The 19322-nt window shown below is 35.2% G+C and overlaps 1 protein-coding gene and 1 pseudogene across 1 annotated transcript in view; one reads left to right on the top strand and one right to left on the bottom strand.

The window, feature by feature from the left end:
• Nucleotides 1-888, bottom strand: part of LOC116812231 (spermatogenesis-associated protein 31E1-like) — a 55249-nt pseudogene extending 54361 nt beyond the window's left edge.
• Nucleotides 1-18143, top strand: part of XKR3 (XK related 3) — an 85892-nt gene extending 67749 nt beyond the window's left edge. The window contains exons 2-4 of the mRNA XM_058434446.1: nt 1624-1971; nt 9688-9941; nt 17332-18143. Coding sequence (XP_058290429.1) covers nt 1637-1971; nt 9688-9941; nt 17332-18005 — 1263 coding nt within the window. The 5' untranslated portion in view covers nt 1624-1636 and the 3' untranslated portion in view covers nt 18006-18143. The remainder of the gene's footprint in view (nt 1-1623; nt 1972-9687; nt 9942-17331) is intronic.
• Nucleotides 18144-19322: the final 1179 nt, after the last annotated feature.

Raw genomic sequence — 19322 nt, 5'->3', positions numbered from 1 at the left:
ATAGTACTTTTAGTGAACTGTTGGGGATGAAAGCCTGACTGGTTAAGGTAAGTGGAATGTTCAAATGACAGCATATTATCAATGGCAAAAATATTCAACTGAATTTTAAGGTAACATGTTACATTTAGCAATTAGGGTGTCACTGATGACCTTTGAGAAATGACTGTGACTTCACTGTTGTGGGATAAAACCTGAGAAACAGTAAGAACTGATGGAAAGGGAATACCTAATAGAAATTCTCTGGGCAAATTAAAAGCAGAGAAAAAGTTCAGCACCATGAGAGACAGTTTTTGTTTTGAATTGTAAAATTTTTTTTTTATACACGTGTGATAAGGAAATCAGGGCACTGATGAGGAGAATAAAATAAATTACACAAAAGAGAAAAAGATCAATCATATTGATGGATTGGGTCCAGGAAGACATATTTTAAAATGTGATGAAGGTTTTGTCTTTGAATAAATTAGTGCATATAGATAAAGGTGTGATTTAGATCAGAGTAACAAACAAAAGAGGTTGAGGAATTTAATATTCTGCACCATAAAATTTAAAGAATTTAAGGAATATTTATGATAAATTATGACAAAGCAATGCAAAGAAAGTTCAAGAAATGAACATCTTGTCAAATAAAATAGATAACTTCTTGCTTTTTCCCTCCCACTTTTTTTAACTACTACTTTTACATTTCCCATTAATATATTTTTAAAAACGACCAACATCTTCTGGGGAAATACCTTTCTGGAAATTTGCATTAGATGCTTACTCATTTTTTGTGCTTTCAATATATTAACAGCACTTTTCGTCAGAAAAATATTTATCTCTAAAAAAATTTCATTTTAACATTTACTTGATTTAAAAGTACTGTTGCCTTTTATTTTCCTTCTTATTCATTCTGTTTTATATTGCTTCCCACATAGTGACTAATTGACATTCACAGTATGTCAGTAATTTTTCTGGAAGTTTGTCTACAGAGAACCTAAAATGAGCTGTTTTTCCCCCCAACAAAAGAGAGTTTAGACCGACTATTGCTATACAGTCTGGATTTTATATCTATTTAAATTGAAACTTTACTAGATTAATAACTTTATAGAATTAAGTTCAGCCAAGAAACAGTATTTTAAATTCAAATAACCAACATATAACAATAAGTGGAACTTAAAGGCCTCATTATTCTGTATTCCTTTACTAATCAAGAATATCTGGGGATAGTTTTCTTAGTTTCATCATGGTTAGACTTGGCTTAGATTGTGCCGTTTTATTTTAGTGGATGTCAGCTGAAGACATTGGCTGAAAAGCACAAAAAGAAAACTTATGAGAAATGAACATTTCTTTTATACTACTTGGAGATAGGACTATCATCTCAGTGTTAAGAGGTAGTTGATGCCTCACAGAAGTTTGATCATCTACTTCTTTAAAACAATGTTTTCTGAAGAAATAGTATGTCAAGTTAGACATTGTAGTTCAATATTCCCTAAACCAGACACAGATTTTTCTATTGTGATTAGTGATCCATATCTACCTGTTAACATTTTCTATGAATAGTGAATTATAGAGAATCTTGTTTTCTTCTGTTTAAATTTAATACTGAACTCTACTGGATTCACTGACAAGACGACTTTGAATTAGCAGCCCCCTGAGAATGGAGACAGTGTTTGAAGAGACAGATGAAGAAAGCACAGGAGGAGTTTCATCTTTGGAAGAAGAAATTGTCCTTGGCCAGAGATCCCATATAAGCTTTCCTTTTAGCATTCTCTTCTCAACCATTCTCTACTGTGGTGAGGTTGCCTTTGGTTTATATATGTTTGAAATTTATCGAAAAGCTAATGACAGATTCTGGATGTCATTTACCATCAGCTTTATTATTGTGGGAGTAATTTTGGATCAAATGACCCTGATGTTTTTCAACAAAGACTTGAGGAGAAATAAGGCTGCATTACTTTTTTGGCACATTCTTCTTTTAGGACCTATTGTGAGGTAAGTGACACAAATATTTCTCATTCACTGCCTCCAACAAGTAAATTGAATATAAATAGATGGCTAAAAAGATTAAGGATGCCATAATTATCCTTTCTGGAATTGAAATATTTCCCTCTTTAGTTTTATTTAGTTTTCACTATTCCTATTTAATTGTCATCAGTTATAAGGTAATGATAGTTTTCTTAAAAATGCAAATGGGAATAAGTCAGTCATTTCTTCTATTCTTTCTGTGCATGTGTTGTAGTTCAGTCTTCACTACTTTTCTCATTCGGCCTAATGGGCATTTTAAAAGCTATGAGGCCTAGAAAGATAACCTTAAATTAAGTAATAAGAGTAGAGTGAGTGAGAAGAGAGAAAGCCTTGAAAATAATCTCATAAATTTTATTTGTCAACTGAAGCGAATTTAACTTTTTAGTGGTAGGTTTTCCAGACATCCTGGAATTTGTAGCTGTGACTTGGAATATCAAAACATAGCTTAGCAATTCATTTCCATATCACCTCAGTCTCTTACTACACTGATTTGCATGAGTGCTGTAAATTTTGTTATGTTAATCTGTCTTACTCATAGTTCTAAATTCTTAGTTACTATATATGTGAATAAACATAAAATTTGGCAGGTAAATTCTTTCTTTTATAACTTTCTTTTCACTATGTGTTTCAGGTAATCTCAAGTTTATTTTTCTGTGTGAATTTCAGAGCTAGATGTTGATAAATTTTATTTTATCCAATTAAATTTATAGATTAATTTTAGGAAAGACTAACATGCTTTGAAAGAACAATTCTTCATATTTATGGACCACATAGGAATTAATATTTATTTAAGATTTATGTATCTTAAGTGTTTTTTTTTGGTGTTTTCTTTATTGAAGTTTTTATATTTTTTAGGATTCTTGCATCATGGATTTACATTTTAGGTTAATACTATGCAAAGTATATTTTCATTTTACTTTTTATTATTGTTAATTGTTTTGTTATTGATTTAAAACTTAACTGTAGGTTGGGCGTGGTGGCTCACACCTGTAATCCCAGTTCTTTGGGAGGCCCAACACAGGCAGATCATTTGAGGTCAGGAGTAGAGTCCAGCCTGATCAACATGGTGAAAAACCGTCTCTGCTAAATACCAAAAAAAAAAAATAGCTGGGCGTGTTGGTGCATGACCGTAATCCCAGCTACTTGAGCGGCTGAAACCAGAGAATCCTTCAAAACTGGGAGGCAGAAGTTGCGCCTAGGCAACCGAGCAAAACTCTGTCTAAGAAAAAAGAAAAAAAAAACCTTAACTATATTCCCTCACAAAATGTGATCTGCATTATAAAATGGAAACATATGCTTGCATATGAATCATATAAACACACACATTTAAAATATAAATATATAAATGGAGCCTTGAATTATTACCAAATCTGATGTCAGCTGTTACAAAGGTTTTTCACTAAATTAGGAAGTATTGCTTAATTGACTTTCTTTTTTTTTTTTGAGATGAACTATCATTCTTTTTCGCCGAGGCTGGAGTGCATTGACACAATCTTGGCTCACTGCAACCTTTGCCTACAAAACTCAAGAGATTCTCCTGTCTCAGCCTTCCAAGTAGCTGGAATTATAGCTGCCCACAACCATGCTCAACTAATTTTTATACTTTTATTAGAGATAGAGTGTTTCACCAGGTTGGCCAAGCTGGTCTCCAACTCCTGACGTCTAATGAGGAATTGGCAGACTGTCAGACTGACATTTGAGAAACTCTTAGGCTGTTTACCAAAGTAACTGTACTTCCTCACCCTTACCTCCCACCAGCAATAATTAGGGGTTCTTATTTCTCTACATCCTTCTCCACTCCTATTGTCTCTTTAAATCATAGCTCCTAATGCGAATGAATAAAATTTCATTGTGATTTTTGTTTCTATTTCATTTTTGTATGGTCCTGGCAGCCTTGTTGAAAATCAGCTGACAGTAAATATGAGTGTATATTTTGGATTGTCTTATGTATCCCATTGATCTATGTATTAATCATTATTATCAGTTTGATGAATAATGTTTTGTAATAAGTTTTTAGGTAATTAACAAATTAATTAAGTTGATAATATTATTTTTGCAAAATTGTTGGCTATGTGGAGTCTTTTACATTTCCCAACTGATCAGTTGTTTGTTTCTTCCAAATATTGTTAATAATAATAACAACAATAAGGGCAATGAATTTTGATATGGAATGAATTGAATCTATAGATAAGTTTGGGGAGTATTGTCATCTTAATAATATGAAGTCTTTCAACTCATGGTCCTGTGATGTATTTCCATTTACTTAAGTCTTTAACTTCTTTTATTGATGTTTGGTAGTTTTAAATGTACAGGTCTTACACTTATTTGTGAAAGTTATTTCTAAATATTTTCTTTTATAGGTTATTATAAATAAGGTTTTTTAAGCATCATTCTCAACTGTTCAATGCTAGTATGTAGAAACACAAATCGTTTTTGCATACAGATGTTGTGTACTGAAACTATGCTTGAAACTATTTACTAGCTTTAATTTTTTTGTGTGTGGATTCCTTCAGATTTTCTATGTACAAATTATGTCATCTTGAATAGAAGTAGTTTTACATCTCCTTTTTTTAACCTGTTTGCCTTTCACATCTTCCCTGGTAACCCACCAACTAATTGTTTTGGTTAGAACCTCCAGTACTATATTGAAAGTAAGTTTACATGTTTCACTTATTTCTGATATAAGGGAGAAAGTTTTCAGTCTTTGGTCAATGAAAAGAGTTAAACTGTGTAAAATATTTTGAAGGGATTTATTCTGAGCTAAATGTGAGTGACCATGGGCTATGATACTGTTCCCAGGAAGTCCTGAGTACATATGCCCAGTGTGGTCAGGGTACAGCTTGGTTTTATACATTTCAGGGAGGCATGAGACATCAATCGAATAAATTAAGAAATACATTGGTTTGTTCCAGAAAGGCTTGACAGCTCAAAGCAGTGGGGAGGTGGGGCGGATTCCAGGCTATAGGTAAATTTAAACATTTGCTGGTTGACAACTGGGTGAGTTTGTCTAAACAGCTGGGATGATAGAAAGGAAACAGGTTAAGATAAAATATTGTGGAGACCAAGGTTCTTTTGAAGTCTTTTACAATGGCTGCCCTTAGAGAATACATGACAAATGTGTTCTATTCACACCTTTTAAAAATGCTAGACTTTCAATTATTCTCCTCAGATTTGGGAGGGCCCAGAAGTAAAAGATCTGGGGAAATTAATAGAGATTCCTTACAGATCCAAATTTTCCCCCATATAGGACAGCTTTGTAGGGCCATTTCAAAACACGGAGGAAAAAAATGTGTTGAGCTAAATATTTTTACTTTCTTCTTTATTTTGTTTTGTTATGCCAGAGTAAGACTGGAAAGTAAGTCACAATTTATATGGTTAATTAAAATCTATCTGATGAGAACTTATGGTTGTTGGGCATTAGTACCCAGACACCTTACATGGGAATTTGGGCAAGATTACAAAATGAGAGCTTAGTCCTCATTTTTGTCATGAAATATTGTACTAGCTTTTTTTCTCTTGATTTATGGTCTTTGCTAGTCTGAGAAAGTACTGTTTGTTGAGTATTTTTATTTTGACATGTGTTGGATTTTGCAAAATGATTTTTTCTGCCTGTTGAGATGATCCTGTGATTTTTGTTCATTACTCTATTAATAAGATATATTTCACTGATTTTTATATGTTGAATCTGTCATAGGAAAGTGGTTCCGTTCCAGACCCCAAGAGAGGGTTCTTGGATCTTGTGCAAGAAAAAATTCAGGGCAATTCCACAGTGTGAAGTGAAAGCAAGTTTATTAAGAAAGTAAAGGAATAAAAGAATGGCTACTCCATAGACAGAGCATGCCCGAAGGCTGCTGGTTGCCCATTTTTATGGTTATTTCTTGATGCTATGCTAAACAAGGGGTGGATTATTCATGCCTCCCCTTTTTAGCCCATATAGGGTAACTTTCTGATGTTGCCATGGCATTTGTAAACTGTCATGGCACTGGTGGGAGAGCAGCAGTGAGGGCGACCAGAGGTCACTCTTGTGGCCATTTTGGTTTTTGTGCATTTTGACTGGCTCCTTTGCTGCAACCTGTTTCATTAACAAGTTCATTATGACCTGTAGTTTTTATTACACACATTTGAGAACACATTTGTCATGTATTCTCTAAGGGCAACCATTATAAAACCTCCTTTTTATCCTGTAACTTAGAATGCTTTAAATATCTGGGAATGCAGCCCAGTATCTTTCACATTCATTTTTCCTAGCTCCTGTTTAAGATGGAGTTGCTCTAGTTCACATGCCTCTGACAAATCTCTTCTTGTTGCAGAACTAAATCCTATTTGCTTGTTGTGTATTATCATTTTTTATATGTTGCTGAGTGTGGCTTTCTAGTGTGGTGTTGAGGGCTTTTTTTATCTGTGGTTCGTAAAGGATATCGGTCTGCAGATTCTCCTAGTTTTTTTCTCATTTTTGACACGCTATAGCATTTTTAATAGATTTTATTGTATTTATGCCTTAAGACAACAAAACAAATATATGCAAAAGTGGAAAGGTAATTTATGAAAACATAATGATTGTTAAATTCTGGTCTACTGGAACTAAGAGGAAAATTGTGTATATGTCAATTGAGGACACTATTAACCTTGAGATGGATTGACATGGAAGTCCCTGATTAACATAACTTTACAGCTTAACATCCTCTCCAAGATCTCCACAAGTTTTTAGAAAGTCTTATTTTCATGGCCAACTTTTTAACTTTTGTGACTATTTTCTTTCTGCAAAGCTGTCTTAATGTCTTATTTTAATGTCAAAAAATAAATAAAAAGAAAAGGATGAAGGAAAAACCTTTTTTTGTTTTTCACAAGCATCACCTTTGGTGTCAGTTAATGACTTTGTAGGAAGACTGGGATGACAGCTGGGCACAGTGGCTCATGACTGTAATCCCAGCACTTTGGGAGTCCCAGGCAGGCAGATCACAAGGTCAAGAGATTGAGACCATCCTGGCCAACATGGTGAAAACCTGTCTCTACTACAAACCCAAAAATTAGCTGGGTTTGGTGGTGTCCACCTGTAGCTCCAGATACTTGGGAGGCTGAGGCAGGAGAATCACTTGAACCCGGGATGGAGAGGTTGCAGTGAGTCAATATCATGCCACTGCCCTCTAGCCTGGCAACAGAGCAAACTCTGTCTCAAAAAAAAAAAAAAAAAAAAGAAAGACTAGGATGGTTTACATAAATTATCTCTTAGGACTAAATATTAGACATTCTACCTCTAAATGTTCTCAGTTATCTTCTTTCTTTCCTTTACTCCTTATCTTCTTCTTTTTCCTTTTTGAAGCTAACACAATTCAATCAAGTATCTATAAATTTTTCCTTCCCCAAACCTGATAAAATTCTTCATACAAGATAATGAAAGACAAGGGATGTGAGAAAAACTGTTTTCTATTTGGTCAGAAGATAGAGATAATAAATCATAGTGTGTACTTAAAGGTCAAAAGTATCTAAAATGTATAGTGATATGATTTTCTATTTAATTTATTATACATTTCATAATTGCTAAAGAAGAGCTAGTTAATAGGGTCTAATGAAATGATATATTATGGCAATTGGATTGTGTGGTGAGAGAGAGGTACAATAGTGGACGATGACAGAGGAGACTTTGGAGATATTGAAAATATCCTGTGTGTTTAAAGAAGGGTGTTACTTACATTAATGATTTTTTATAAATTTTAACAATGTCTCCTTTTTTGAAAATTGCAGTTTGTATTAGAGAAAATGGGCTCCAGACCATTTAGTCACATATTTTCTTTTAGATTTATGCTGGATTTGTTCATTTTTGCAAGTTATTAGGTATATAGAAGCTTAAAATTAATACAATATTCTGACAAAATATTATTTTGCACTGACCTTTATTATGCTGATGTTTTTTTTTGCATTGAAATGTTTCTTCTGATTTTATTAAAGCACAAACAGCCTTTTCTGCCTTTTCTGTTGTTTGTATTTTTTTGTTGTTGTTTTTGATTTTTTTTTTTTTTTTTTGGTGATTGCTTTTATTTCTTGTTCCTATGCTTTAATTATAACTCTTTAACATGTGACAACTTGTAATTCTGGACATGTAAGTTTAGTCTATTTGCCCGCATTGTGTTATTTTAAAACTTGCACTTACTTATGTATTTATTTTTTTGAAATGGCATCTTGCCGTGTTGTGCAGGTTGGAGAGCAGTGGTGTAATCTCAGCTCACTGCAGTTTCTGCCACCCAGGCTCAAGCGATACTCCTGCCTCAGCAAAAACTGGCACTACCTACAGGCACGCACCACCACACCAGGCTAATTTTTGTATTTTGGGGTGACATAGCGTTTCACCATGTAGCCCAGGCTGCTCTCCAACTCCTGAGCTCAAGGGATCCGCCCCTTCTCGACCTCCCAAAGTGCTGGGATTCTAGGCATGAGCCACTGAACCTGGCCACACTTACTTAATTTTATTCTTTATAAGTCTTTTCTGCCTAGGATATATAAGACTTCCTTAATGTGAGAATTCATGATTGTAACAATTTGGAATTCTTTTTCTGGTCATTATTTTAAAAATACTGCCACTTCCTGTATTCTTTTAAAATTCTCATCAGAAGTGTAGGCTTTGTCACTCTTTTCTTAAATGCCCTATAATCTCCATCATATATTAAATGATTCTTTCTCTCTTTGCTACATTTTTTTGTAATTTTGTTAAAGTTATTTATTTTTCAATTATCTAATTAGCTTTCAACTATTTAATTTACTCAGTGATTTTTACATGTTGTTTTCTAGAGATTCTGTTGGTTCTTTTTAATGCTTGCTCAACATTGAAAAGCATTATTTTTTCATACTTCTGAAGTGCTCCATTATTTCTTCAAAAAGTAAATATTTTTTGGTTTGGTAAATTTTACATAGGAAATACATTGGGGTCATCTTGTGCTTCTTATTCATGGTATCTTGTTTTTATTTATGTTTTGTGATTTTTTTAATAAAGATCTGCTTTTTTCCCATGGATTTTTATTTGTGAAAGTTCTTTGAGGACTACTTTGAAGTTCAACTCCACTATAGATCATATCTGTGTGTGTTTTTGTCACTTACCTGTGGCTGTTTTAAGCATTCATTGAGTTTTTTTAGACTGCTGTCTTAAAATAATGCCAAATGAGCTAAATTTCATCACTAGAGAAAAATCGTAAGTCAAAATATGTTCCAATGAAAATGTGGGGTCCTTCCTTTGAGGCAGCTGACATTTGTATCATGGGAAGAACACCTAAAAACATTGATGTCTTTAAAAAGTTGTCAGAATAGTATGCTTCTGGAGAAATAGCTTTTGTATGTGTCAGAATATAAATGCATTAGAAAAAAATTGTGATATTTAATCAAACTGACCTAGAGAAAGTGAGTTGAATTGTGTATGAATGAGGGAATTTTTACTTTTTCATCTGCTGTTTGAATTTTAGTTTATCAGAGTGCAGTTATGTATTATTTGAAGTTGAAAATGAGGGGAAGAACTACCATAAATAATAATATTAGAAACTGTTAGAAACTTATTTTTTATCCAGTGTGATTAAGTTAATGTTTGCCATTTGATGGTATAATTTCAAAATTAAGGGTTCCTCTACTGATAAACTTTCAAATATTTCTAGATGTCTGTCACCAATAAATGTTAACCTTGGATGTACTTCCTGTTAACAGGTGTTTGCAGACCATTGTAAATTACCACAAATTGTTGAAAAATCTTAAACAGGAGAAGGAAGAGAGTCAAGTTAGCATCACAAAGAGAAACACGATGCTGGAAAGGGAGATTGCACTCTCAATCTGGGATAATTTAATGCAGCAGAAGGCTTTCAAGTTCATGTCAGTGATTCAGGCTTTTCTCTGTTCTGTTCCACAATTAATTTTTCAGATATATATCACTATCACTATAAGAGAATGGCTTTTGGGTAGAGGTAAGTTGAGTTACTTGATGCTGAAAGATAGACAAGGTCAATAAGGTGTACTAATATAACAGAAATTGAGAAGTTGAAATATGTAATCCCAAATTACAGTTGCACTAAATTTTTTATAATATTTTCTATGAATTTATTTGATTAGCAGATTATAAAAAGATGCTGCTAGAATCCATAGAAATTTAATATAAATAAAAGTTAGCATCAATTTATTTTATTGACCCTGAAGAGTTAAATTAAGCTTGATATAATATTTGGAGATGAAGTGGAGGAATTAAGTTTTTATCTAAAACATATTTTTGTTATAATCTGCCTTGTATAAACAGCATTGCTTTCTCTTTTTTTGTTTGAGATAGAGTCTTGCTTTGTTGCCCAGTCTGGAGTGCAGTGGCCCGATCTCGGCCCACTGCCATCTCCACCTCCCAGGTTCACACCATTCTCCTGTCTCAGCCTCCGAATAGCTGGGACTACAGGTGCCTGCCACCACACCTGGTTAATTTTTTCGTATTTTTAGCAGAGATGGGGTTTCACTGTGTTAGCCAGGATGGTCTCGATCTCCTAACCTCGTGATCCACCTGCCTTGGCCTTCCAAAGTACTGGGATTACTGGCATGAGCCACCGTGCCCAGCCAAACAGCATTGCTTTTAATAGAAGTTGAAACTGCATGAAAATTAGAATTTGCCTAAGACTATAAAATTTTATAAAAGTCACCAGGCAAATAGTTCTGTATCTTTTATTTTAAATTTTTACCTTAGATACAGAGAGTATATGTACAGTATATGTACAGGTTTGTTACATGGGAATATTGTGAGATACTGAGATTTGGAGTGTGGATCCCATCACCCAGGTAGTAAGCATACTACACAATAGGGATTTTTTTTTAGCCCACCCTGTCCTTCCCTCCATCCAATAGTGGTCGACAATGTCTGTTATTTGCGTATTTATGTTCAGGTGTGCTGAATGTTCAGCTTCTGCTTGTGAGTAATAAATCTATTTGGTTTTCTGTTCCTGCATTTATTTGCTTAGGATAATGGCCTCCACCTGCATTTATGTTGATGCAAATGACATGATTTACTTATTTTGTAGGCTGCACAGTATTCCACATACACATACATGGAATACTATGCAACTATACGAAAGAAATTAATCAATTATTTTCCTTATCCAATGTACCATTGATGGGCACCTGAATTGATCTTATGTCTTTGCTATCGTGAATAGTGCAGCAATGAACATATGACTGCATGTGTCTTGGACACAGAATGATTTATGTTCCTTTGGGTACATATCCAGTAATGGGATTGCTGGGTTGAAATGGTAGCTCTGTATTAAATTCTTTGAGAAACTTCCAGAGTGCTTTCCACAATGGCTGATCTAACTTACTCTTCTATCAGCATTGTGCAAGCATTCTCCTTTCTCAGCATCCTCACCCAGCATGTGTTGGTTTTTGACATTTTAGTAATAACCATTTTTGCTGGTGTGAGATACTATCTCATTGTGGTTTTGATTTGCATTTGTCTGATGATTACTGCTGCTGAAATTGTTGGGGTTTTTTGTTGTTGTTGTTTTTTGAGATGGAGTTTCACTCTTGTTGCCAAGGCTGGAGTGCCCTGGCATGATTTTGGCCCACTGCAACCTCTACCTCCCAGATTCAAGTGATTCTCCTGCCTCAGCCTCCCAGGTAGCTGTGATTACAGGCATGTGCCAAACTTGCCCAGCTAATTTTTACATTTTTAGTAGAGACAAGGTTTTGGTATATTGGCCAGGCTGGTGTTGAATTCCTGACCTCAGGGTACCCACCCACCTTGGCCTCCCAAAGTGCTGGGGTTATAGGGGTGAGCCACCGCACATGGACTTATGCTGAGCAGTTTTTCATATGCTTGTTGGCCACTTGTATGTCTTCTTTTGAGAAATGTCTGTTCATTTTCTTTTACCTATTTTTTTTTTTTTTCAGACAGAGTCTCACTCTGTTGCCCAGGCTGGAGTGCAGTGGCACAGTGTTGGCTCACTGCAAGTTCTGCCTCCTGGGTTCATGCCATTCTCCTGCCTCAGCCTCCCAAGCAGCTGGGACCGCAGGCACCCACCACCACGCCCAGCTAATTTTTTTGTATTTTTAGTAGAGACGGGGTTTCACCCTGTTAGCCAGGATGGTCTCCTGACCTGGTGATCTGCCCACCTCAGCCTCCGAAAGTGCTGGGATTACAGGCATGAGCCACTGCGCCTGGCCACTTTTACCTATTTTTTAACAGAGTTATTTGTTTTGCCCTTGTTGATTTAAGTTCCCTATAGATTCTGAATCTTAAGCCTTTGCTGGATGCATAGTTTGCAAATATCTTCTCCCATTGTGTAGGTTGTCTGTTTGCTCTGTTTACAGTTTCTTTTGCTGTGCAGAAAACCTTTAGTTTAATTAGGTCCCAATTTTCTATTTTTGCTTTTTATGCAAAATTGCATTTGGGGACTTCGCTAAAATTTTTTTGCCACTATCAGTGTTTAAAATAATACTTCCTAGGTTACTTTCCACAATTTTTATAGTTTGAGGTCTTACATTTAAACATTTCATCCATTTTGAGTTAATTTTTGTCTATAGTGAAAGGTAGGAGTACAGTTTAATTCTTTTGCATGTGGCTAGCCAGTTATCCTAGATTCATTTATTTAAAAGGGAATCCTTTTCCCATTGCCTGTTTCATTGCCCTTGTCAAAGATCAGATGGTTGTAGGTGTGTGGCTTTATTAATTAATTTAATAATTAATAAATTAATAAATTAATTTATTAACTTAATTTATATGTTGATTTTATAAACTGAAACTCAACTGATTTTCTGAAACAGTTCTAACTGCTTTTTAGTGGTGTGTTTAGGGATTTCCATATTATATCATTAGGAAATACGGACAATTTTACTTCTTTCTTTCCAATTTGGGTACCTTTTCTTTCTCTTGTCCAGTTGCTCTGGCTAAAGACTTACAGGATTATGTTAATATAAGCAGTTAAAGTGAACTTCTTAGTCTCCTTTCAAATCTTCAGAGGGAAGCTTTCAAATTTGAACTCCTGTTGAGTGTGATGTTAGCTACGGATTTGTCATGTAAAGCATTATTTGGTTATTCTTGTTTATGTTATTTGTTGTGTTGAGTTACAATTGTTCTATGCATAATTTGTTGAGAAATTTTATTATAAAAAGTTGTTGAATTTTGTCAAATGGCTTTTTTATTTATTGAAATTACCACCTATATTTTGTTATTTATTTTGTTGATGGAATGTATGACATTTAATGATTCTTGTGTATTAAACCATTCCCGTATTCTTGTAATCTCACTTGATCATGGAAAATCATGAATGATTTTCTAAATGTGCATTATAACTCAGTTTCCCAGTATTGTGTTGAGGATTTTTACATTATGTTAATCAGGTATATTAGCCTGTAGTTTTCTCTTCTTTGTCATGTCCTTGTCTGGTTTTGTATTGAGCATAATGCTGGCCCCACAGAATGAACTGGAACAGTTCACATATCTTCTTTTTTTTATTTTTTCCACTAGGTTAAAAATAATTGATAGTAGTTATTTTTTGGTGGTAGGTAGAGTGCAGCAGTTAGTCTATCAGGTCCTGAGCTTTTCTTTATGGGTAACTTTTTATTGCTCATTTGATTTCTTACCATTAATTTGTTTCTAGGTGTCAATTATGACATCTCCTTTTCTGTCTCTGATTATATTTATTAGGGACTTTTTTTCCTTTTGATTTTAGCTTTTTGTTCTTCTAATTCTTTGGTTTGGTGTATTTGGTATCTTCTTTCTGATGAAGACATTTATTGCCATAACTTACCCTTTAAAACTGCTTTGGTCATATCCAGTAGGTTTTGATGTGTTCTGTTTCCATTTTTGTCTCAAGAAATATGGTATTTTCTGTGTAATGTCTTCATTGACTCATTGGTTGTTCAGGAGTATGTTATTTAATTTTCATGTACTTATGAATTAGTGATATCAGAAAAGATACCCTGTATGACTTTGATCTCTTCAAATTCATCAAGATGTGTTTTTTGGCCTAATGCATGATATATCCTGGAAAATGTTCCATGTATGCAGTAGAGAAGAATGTGTATTCTATAACTCTTGTATGGATAGTTCTGTAACTGTTTTGTCCATTTGCCCGACAAGTGCATTTTAATCTGATGTTTACTTACTGATTTTCTGTCTGCATGATCTAATCATTGCTGAAAGTAAGGTGCTGAAGTTTTCTATTAGTACCTTGTAGTTTTCTTCTCCCTTTGTATCTATTTTTACATTATATATATGCATATATTAAATATATAGGTATATTTCTGATATGATATTTTCTTTTTTATCCGGCTTAATTCTGTATGCTGTCTTTGTCTTTGATATTTGTTGGTTTAATTATATTAAGCCATGGTGATATTATTTGGATTTAATCTTATTGGAAGACTTTGATATTCCTTTACCTGAATATTTATATTTTTATTTAGATTTGGAAAATTTTTTGTTATTATTTCTCTAAATAGACTTTTTACTTTTTTTTCTGCAATACACTTTTTTTTTTTTTTAAATTTGAGATGGAGTTTTGCTCTTTTTGCCCAGGCTGGAGTGCAATGGCGTGATCTTGGCTCAATGCAACCTCCGTGTACTGGGTTCCGAGATTATCCTGCCTCAGCCTCTTGAGTAGCTGGGATTACAGGCATCCACCAGCCACACCTGACTAATTTTTGTATTTTTAGTAGAGACACAGTTTCACCATGTTGGGCACTCTGCTCTGAAACTCCTGACCACATGTGATCCACCTGCCTCTGCCTCCCAAATAGCTGCAATTCCAGGTGTGAGCCATTGCACCCAGCTTTTCCTTGAACACCAGTGACTAATACATTTGTTGTTTGGATGTTATCCCATAAATCCTATGAACTTTCTAGATTTTTTTTTTTTTCTGACTGTATATTGTTAATTGATCTGTCCTTGAGTTTTTCTGCTTGGCCACTTCTGTCAATGCTCTCAATTGCATTTATTTTTATTTTATTGTGTTTTTATCTTCAACATTTCTGTTAGTTTTTTCCTCCCATTATTTCAATCTCCTTGCTAAGTTTCTCTGATAAATTTCTGAATTGTTTGTGTTTTCCTTAAGTCCACTACATTATCTTAAAATAAGTATTTTGAATTTTCTGTCAGGCTATGTATCCATGCCCATTTCTTTTGGGTCACTCACAACTGGCACCTTATTTTGTCCACTTGGTGCCATGATGTTCTCGTCATTGATCCTGATCTTTGTGACTATGCATTGTTGTCTGCACAATGATATAGGTGCCTGATTCAGTGTTCATGGTTGGGCTTTGTTTGGAAGCTTCTTTCTACAGTAAGCCTGTCCAGAGGTTCAGAGCATGAAGAAGAAGAAAATTAAGGTCTTTAAGTCTATGATAGCTTCAGCCCTGGTAGAAGTAGGGAGAATCCTAATGCCTAGATTTTGATGGCTGAAGTAATTTGACCACCAAAGCTAACTCAGTGGCAGGTTGCACCTGTAGCCCTCAGTAGAGCACTGGATGCACTCAAGGCCTGCAGCTGCCATGGTCTTCCCTCTAAGGTTTATTCAGTCAACCAGTAGGAATGTCGACTGGAACTCGACTCCATCCTGCTGAGGCCACAGTTTCCCATCTGTTGTCAGGATGGGTCTAAAAGTTTGCGCCTTGATATCATCCTCCCAAAGTGCTGGGGTGAAGGCACAGAAAAATAAAGACCCAAGTGAAAGTCCTATGTTTACTTCCTGGGCTCAAGCAATCCTCCCACTGCAGCCTCCTGAATAGCTGGGACTACATGCATGTGCCACCATGCCTGGCTAAATTGTGTGTGTGTGTGTGTGTGTGTGTGTGTGTGTGTTTTGTAGAGACAGGTTTTCACCATGTTGCCTAGGTTGATCTTGAACTCGTGGGCTCTAGTGATTCATTCACTTCAGCCTCCTAAAGGTAGGATTACAGGTATGAGTCACCATACCTGGCCAAATTTTACTTTCAAACATTTAATTTTTAGGTTATTTATTATATTCAGTCTCATTTCTCATAAATGCAGTTATAATGCTAATGTTCTAGAGTTTCACTTTGAGTATTCCTTAAGGAATAAATGGAGTGTTAATATTCATTTTCTAAATGGTGTTAGAAATTGAATAATAAATTTAGATGAGGAATGACTATTTTGCTATTTGGCCTCTTTTTGTCTTCTGGCTTAAGTTCATTGTGTATGAAGAGTGTTTTTTGTTAGCACTTATTTGTTTGTTTGTTTGTTTTTTGAGATGGAGTCTCGCTCAGTCGCCCAGGCTGGAGTCCAGTGGCGCTATCTTGGTTCACTGCAACCTCTGCCTCCTGGGTTCAAGTAATTGCCCTGCCTCAGCCTCTCGAGCAGCTGGGTCTATGCCCCGCTAATTTTTTGCATTTTCAGTAGAGATGGGGTTTCACTCTGTCACCCAGAATGGTCTTGATCTCCTGACCTCGTGAGACACCCATCTTAGCATCCCAAAGTGCTGGGATTACAGGTGTGAGCCACCGTGCCCAGCTGGAGTGTACTTTTTTAACCTGCATGTATATGTAAAATGAATTTTTTCTCTTTCAACTGAATGTAGTGCAAAAGTGCTTAAAACAATTATTCAACTACTCTATAATTTTGGTTTTCTTCCATGTTCTTATTTGTCTAATTATTGAGAGAACAATGTTGAAATTAAAATAATTTTGCTTATGAAAAATTTTCTCATAAAATTGCATGGATACATACAATCACACATGTGCACATGCACACTTCTTAATTTCTGTAACTTTTTATTTTTTCTGCTTCTCTAGTACCTTGTATTCCATCACTCAGCAGAGTCTGTCAGCTCCACTTCCAGGATTGACTTTAACTCCACAGCTTATTTCTTCTTTTCTGTTACCACCATAGTCTAAAACACAGTTTATATTACATTAGTCTCCTATTTCACATGCTAACTTCCTACTTGACACTCTTAACCTTCTATAAAGAATGGAACTGTCTTTTCAATGTCTAATTCAGGTAATGTTTTTTAATTGAGACTGCTTTCTATGTGCTGTCACACCTTATAGCATCAGATCTGAATGTGTCTCTCCCGCTTTATCTGTGCCAGTCTTCTCTTGGAGGGAATGTGTGCATATATATATAAATGTAGATATGTATGTATTTGCTTATTATTTGTTTTTCCAAGGTGTAATATATGTTTTGCATGCCTATACTTACTGTATCCCTGAAAATGGAAGATTAACAAACCTTTCTTTTTATAAGTAAATGATTTTCTAAAGGAGGTGGGTGAGGAAGAATATATCTTAAAATGGCAAGTTTAAAAAAGAAAGTGGTCATTACTAATGGAAAATATTCTCTAATGTTTTCATGTTTGTCTTTAATAGCATTGCTGATAACATGTTCCCTGTTATCAGTTACTTATGGGGCCATTCACTGCAATATACTGGCCATCCAGATCAGCAATGATGATACTACCATTAAGCTGCAGCCGATAGAATTCATCTGTGTCATGATATGGCGTTTTTTGGAGGTTATCTCACGTGTAGTGACTCTGGCATTTTTCACTGCATCTCTGAAACTGAAGAGCCTACCCTTTTTATTAATCATATATTTTGTATCATTGTTGGCACCGTGGCTGGAGTTTTGGCAAAGTGGAGCTCATCTTCCTAGCAACACAGAAAATAATTCCAATATGGTGGGTACAGTACTGATGCTTATCCTGATCACACTACTACATGCTGCCATCAACTTCTCCTGCTGGTCAGCAGTGAAACTGCAGTTGTCAGATGAGGAAATAATTGACAGGAGACAGAGGTGGGGCCATGGAATCCTACACTACAGCTTTCAGTTTTTAGAAAATGTGATAATGATATTGGTATTTAGGTTCTTTGGAGGGAAAACTTTGCTGAATTGTTGTGACTCATTAATTGCCGTGCAGCTCATCATAACCTACCTATTGGCCATTGGCTTTATGCTCCTCTTCTATCAGTATTTGCACCCAAAGTGGTCAGACAAAGTGTTGCCAGGACGTACTGAAAATCAGCCAGAAGCACCGTAATATTATGTAAACATCTAGAGAAAACTCAGAAAAATAAGAATAAGCAGCCAAGGAATTACTATCACTCCTGGAGTAGGGTTGGATATTTTTCAATCAAAAAAGTATGATATAGTCATAAAATATACATATATACTTTCACAGAACAATGAGTAAAGATGCTGAATGTGACTTGTTAAGAGGCTCTTAAATTAAAAAAATATACACAGCAAAATCTTGGAAGTGGTTTCTAATAAAATTCATTTTTCTCCTGTGAACGTGCAATAGTAATTTTTGTTTTCTTAACTATAATTATACAATTCATTAAATAAAACAAAATAAAATATCCATCTGGATCCAAAAACTGAGCAGGAAAAATAACCGTAATGCATTTTTCACCTAGTACATTTTTGGAAACTATGCCTTTAACAAGTGTTTGTAGCGTACACATTATCAGTGAACATGTTTTCTTCAGAAAGAGTATTTACTATAGGTTTTATTCTGTACTTAAGGAGAATCTTAAGTACAGATTCTTAAGGCAAGTCTTATGAGACTGCTCCTATTTATATTAATTTAGGGTAACTAAGGCATTTCTCATTGAAGTTTGACTAATAGAAAGCAACTCATATTAATGCATTTTAAAGCACAAAAACTTTTCAATTAAAAATAAATAATCATGTTAACAATTTGAAATATGAATTTACATTCCTACCAACAGTGCACAAGGATTCCCTTTGCTGTACATTCTCAGTAACACTTGTCATTTTTCATCTTCATGATAATAGCTGTTCTAACATTTTTTAGAGAAGGTGCATTGTTGGTTTTAATTTGCATTTCCCTGATGATTGGTGGTGAAGCATCATTAAACATACAGTTGTTCAAAAATTGGCCAGTCACAGTAGCACACACCTGTAATTCCAGCTGCTATGGAGGCTGAGGCATAAGAATTGCTTGAACGTAGCGGGTGGAGATTTCAGCGAGCCAAGATCGCACCACTGCACTCCAGCCTGGGTGACAAAGTGAGACTCTGTCTCAAAAAATAATAAATAAATAAATAAATAAATAAATAAATAAATAAATAAGGCCGGGCTTGATGGCTGTTGCCTGTAATCCCTGCACTTTGGGAGGCCAAGATGGGCAGATTATGAGGTCAGGAGATGGAGACAATCCTCGCTAACACGATGAAACGCCATCTCGACTAAAAATACAATAAAATTAGCTGGGCATGTTGGCATGCACCTATAGTCCCAGCTACTCAGGAGGCTGAGCCAGGACAATCGCTGGAACCTGGGAGGCGCAGGCTGTGGGGAGGCGAGATCGCGCCACTGCACTCCGGCGTGG

This window comes from Hylobates moloch, unplaced genomic scaffold (genome assembly GCF_009828535.3).
Source record: "Hylobates moloch isolate HMO894 unplaced genomic scaffold, HMol_V3 SCAFFOLD_25, whole genome shotgun sequence".
NCBI lineage: Eukaryota > Metazoa > Chordata > Mammalia > Primates > Hylobatidae > Hylobates > Hylobates moloch.
Note: the sequence above shows the minus strand (reverse complement) of the source record. Positions and strands in the feature narration are given on the sequence as shown.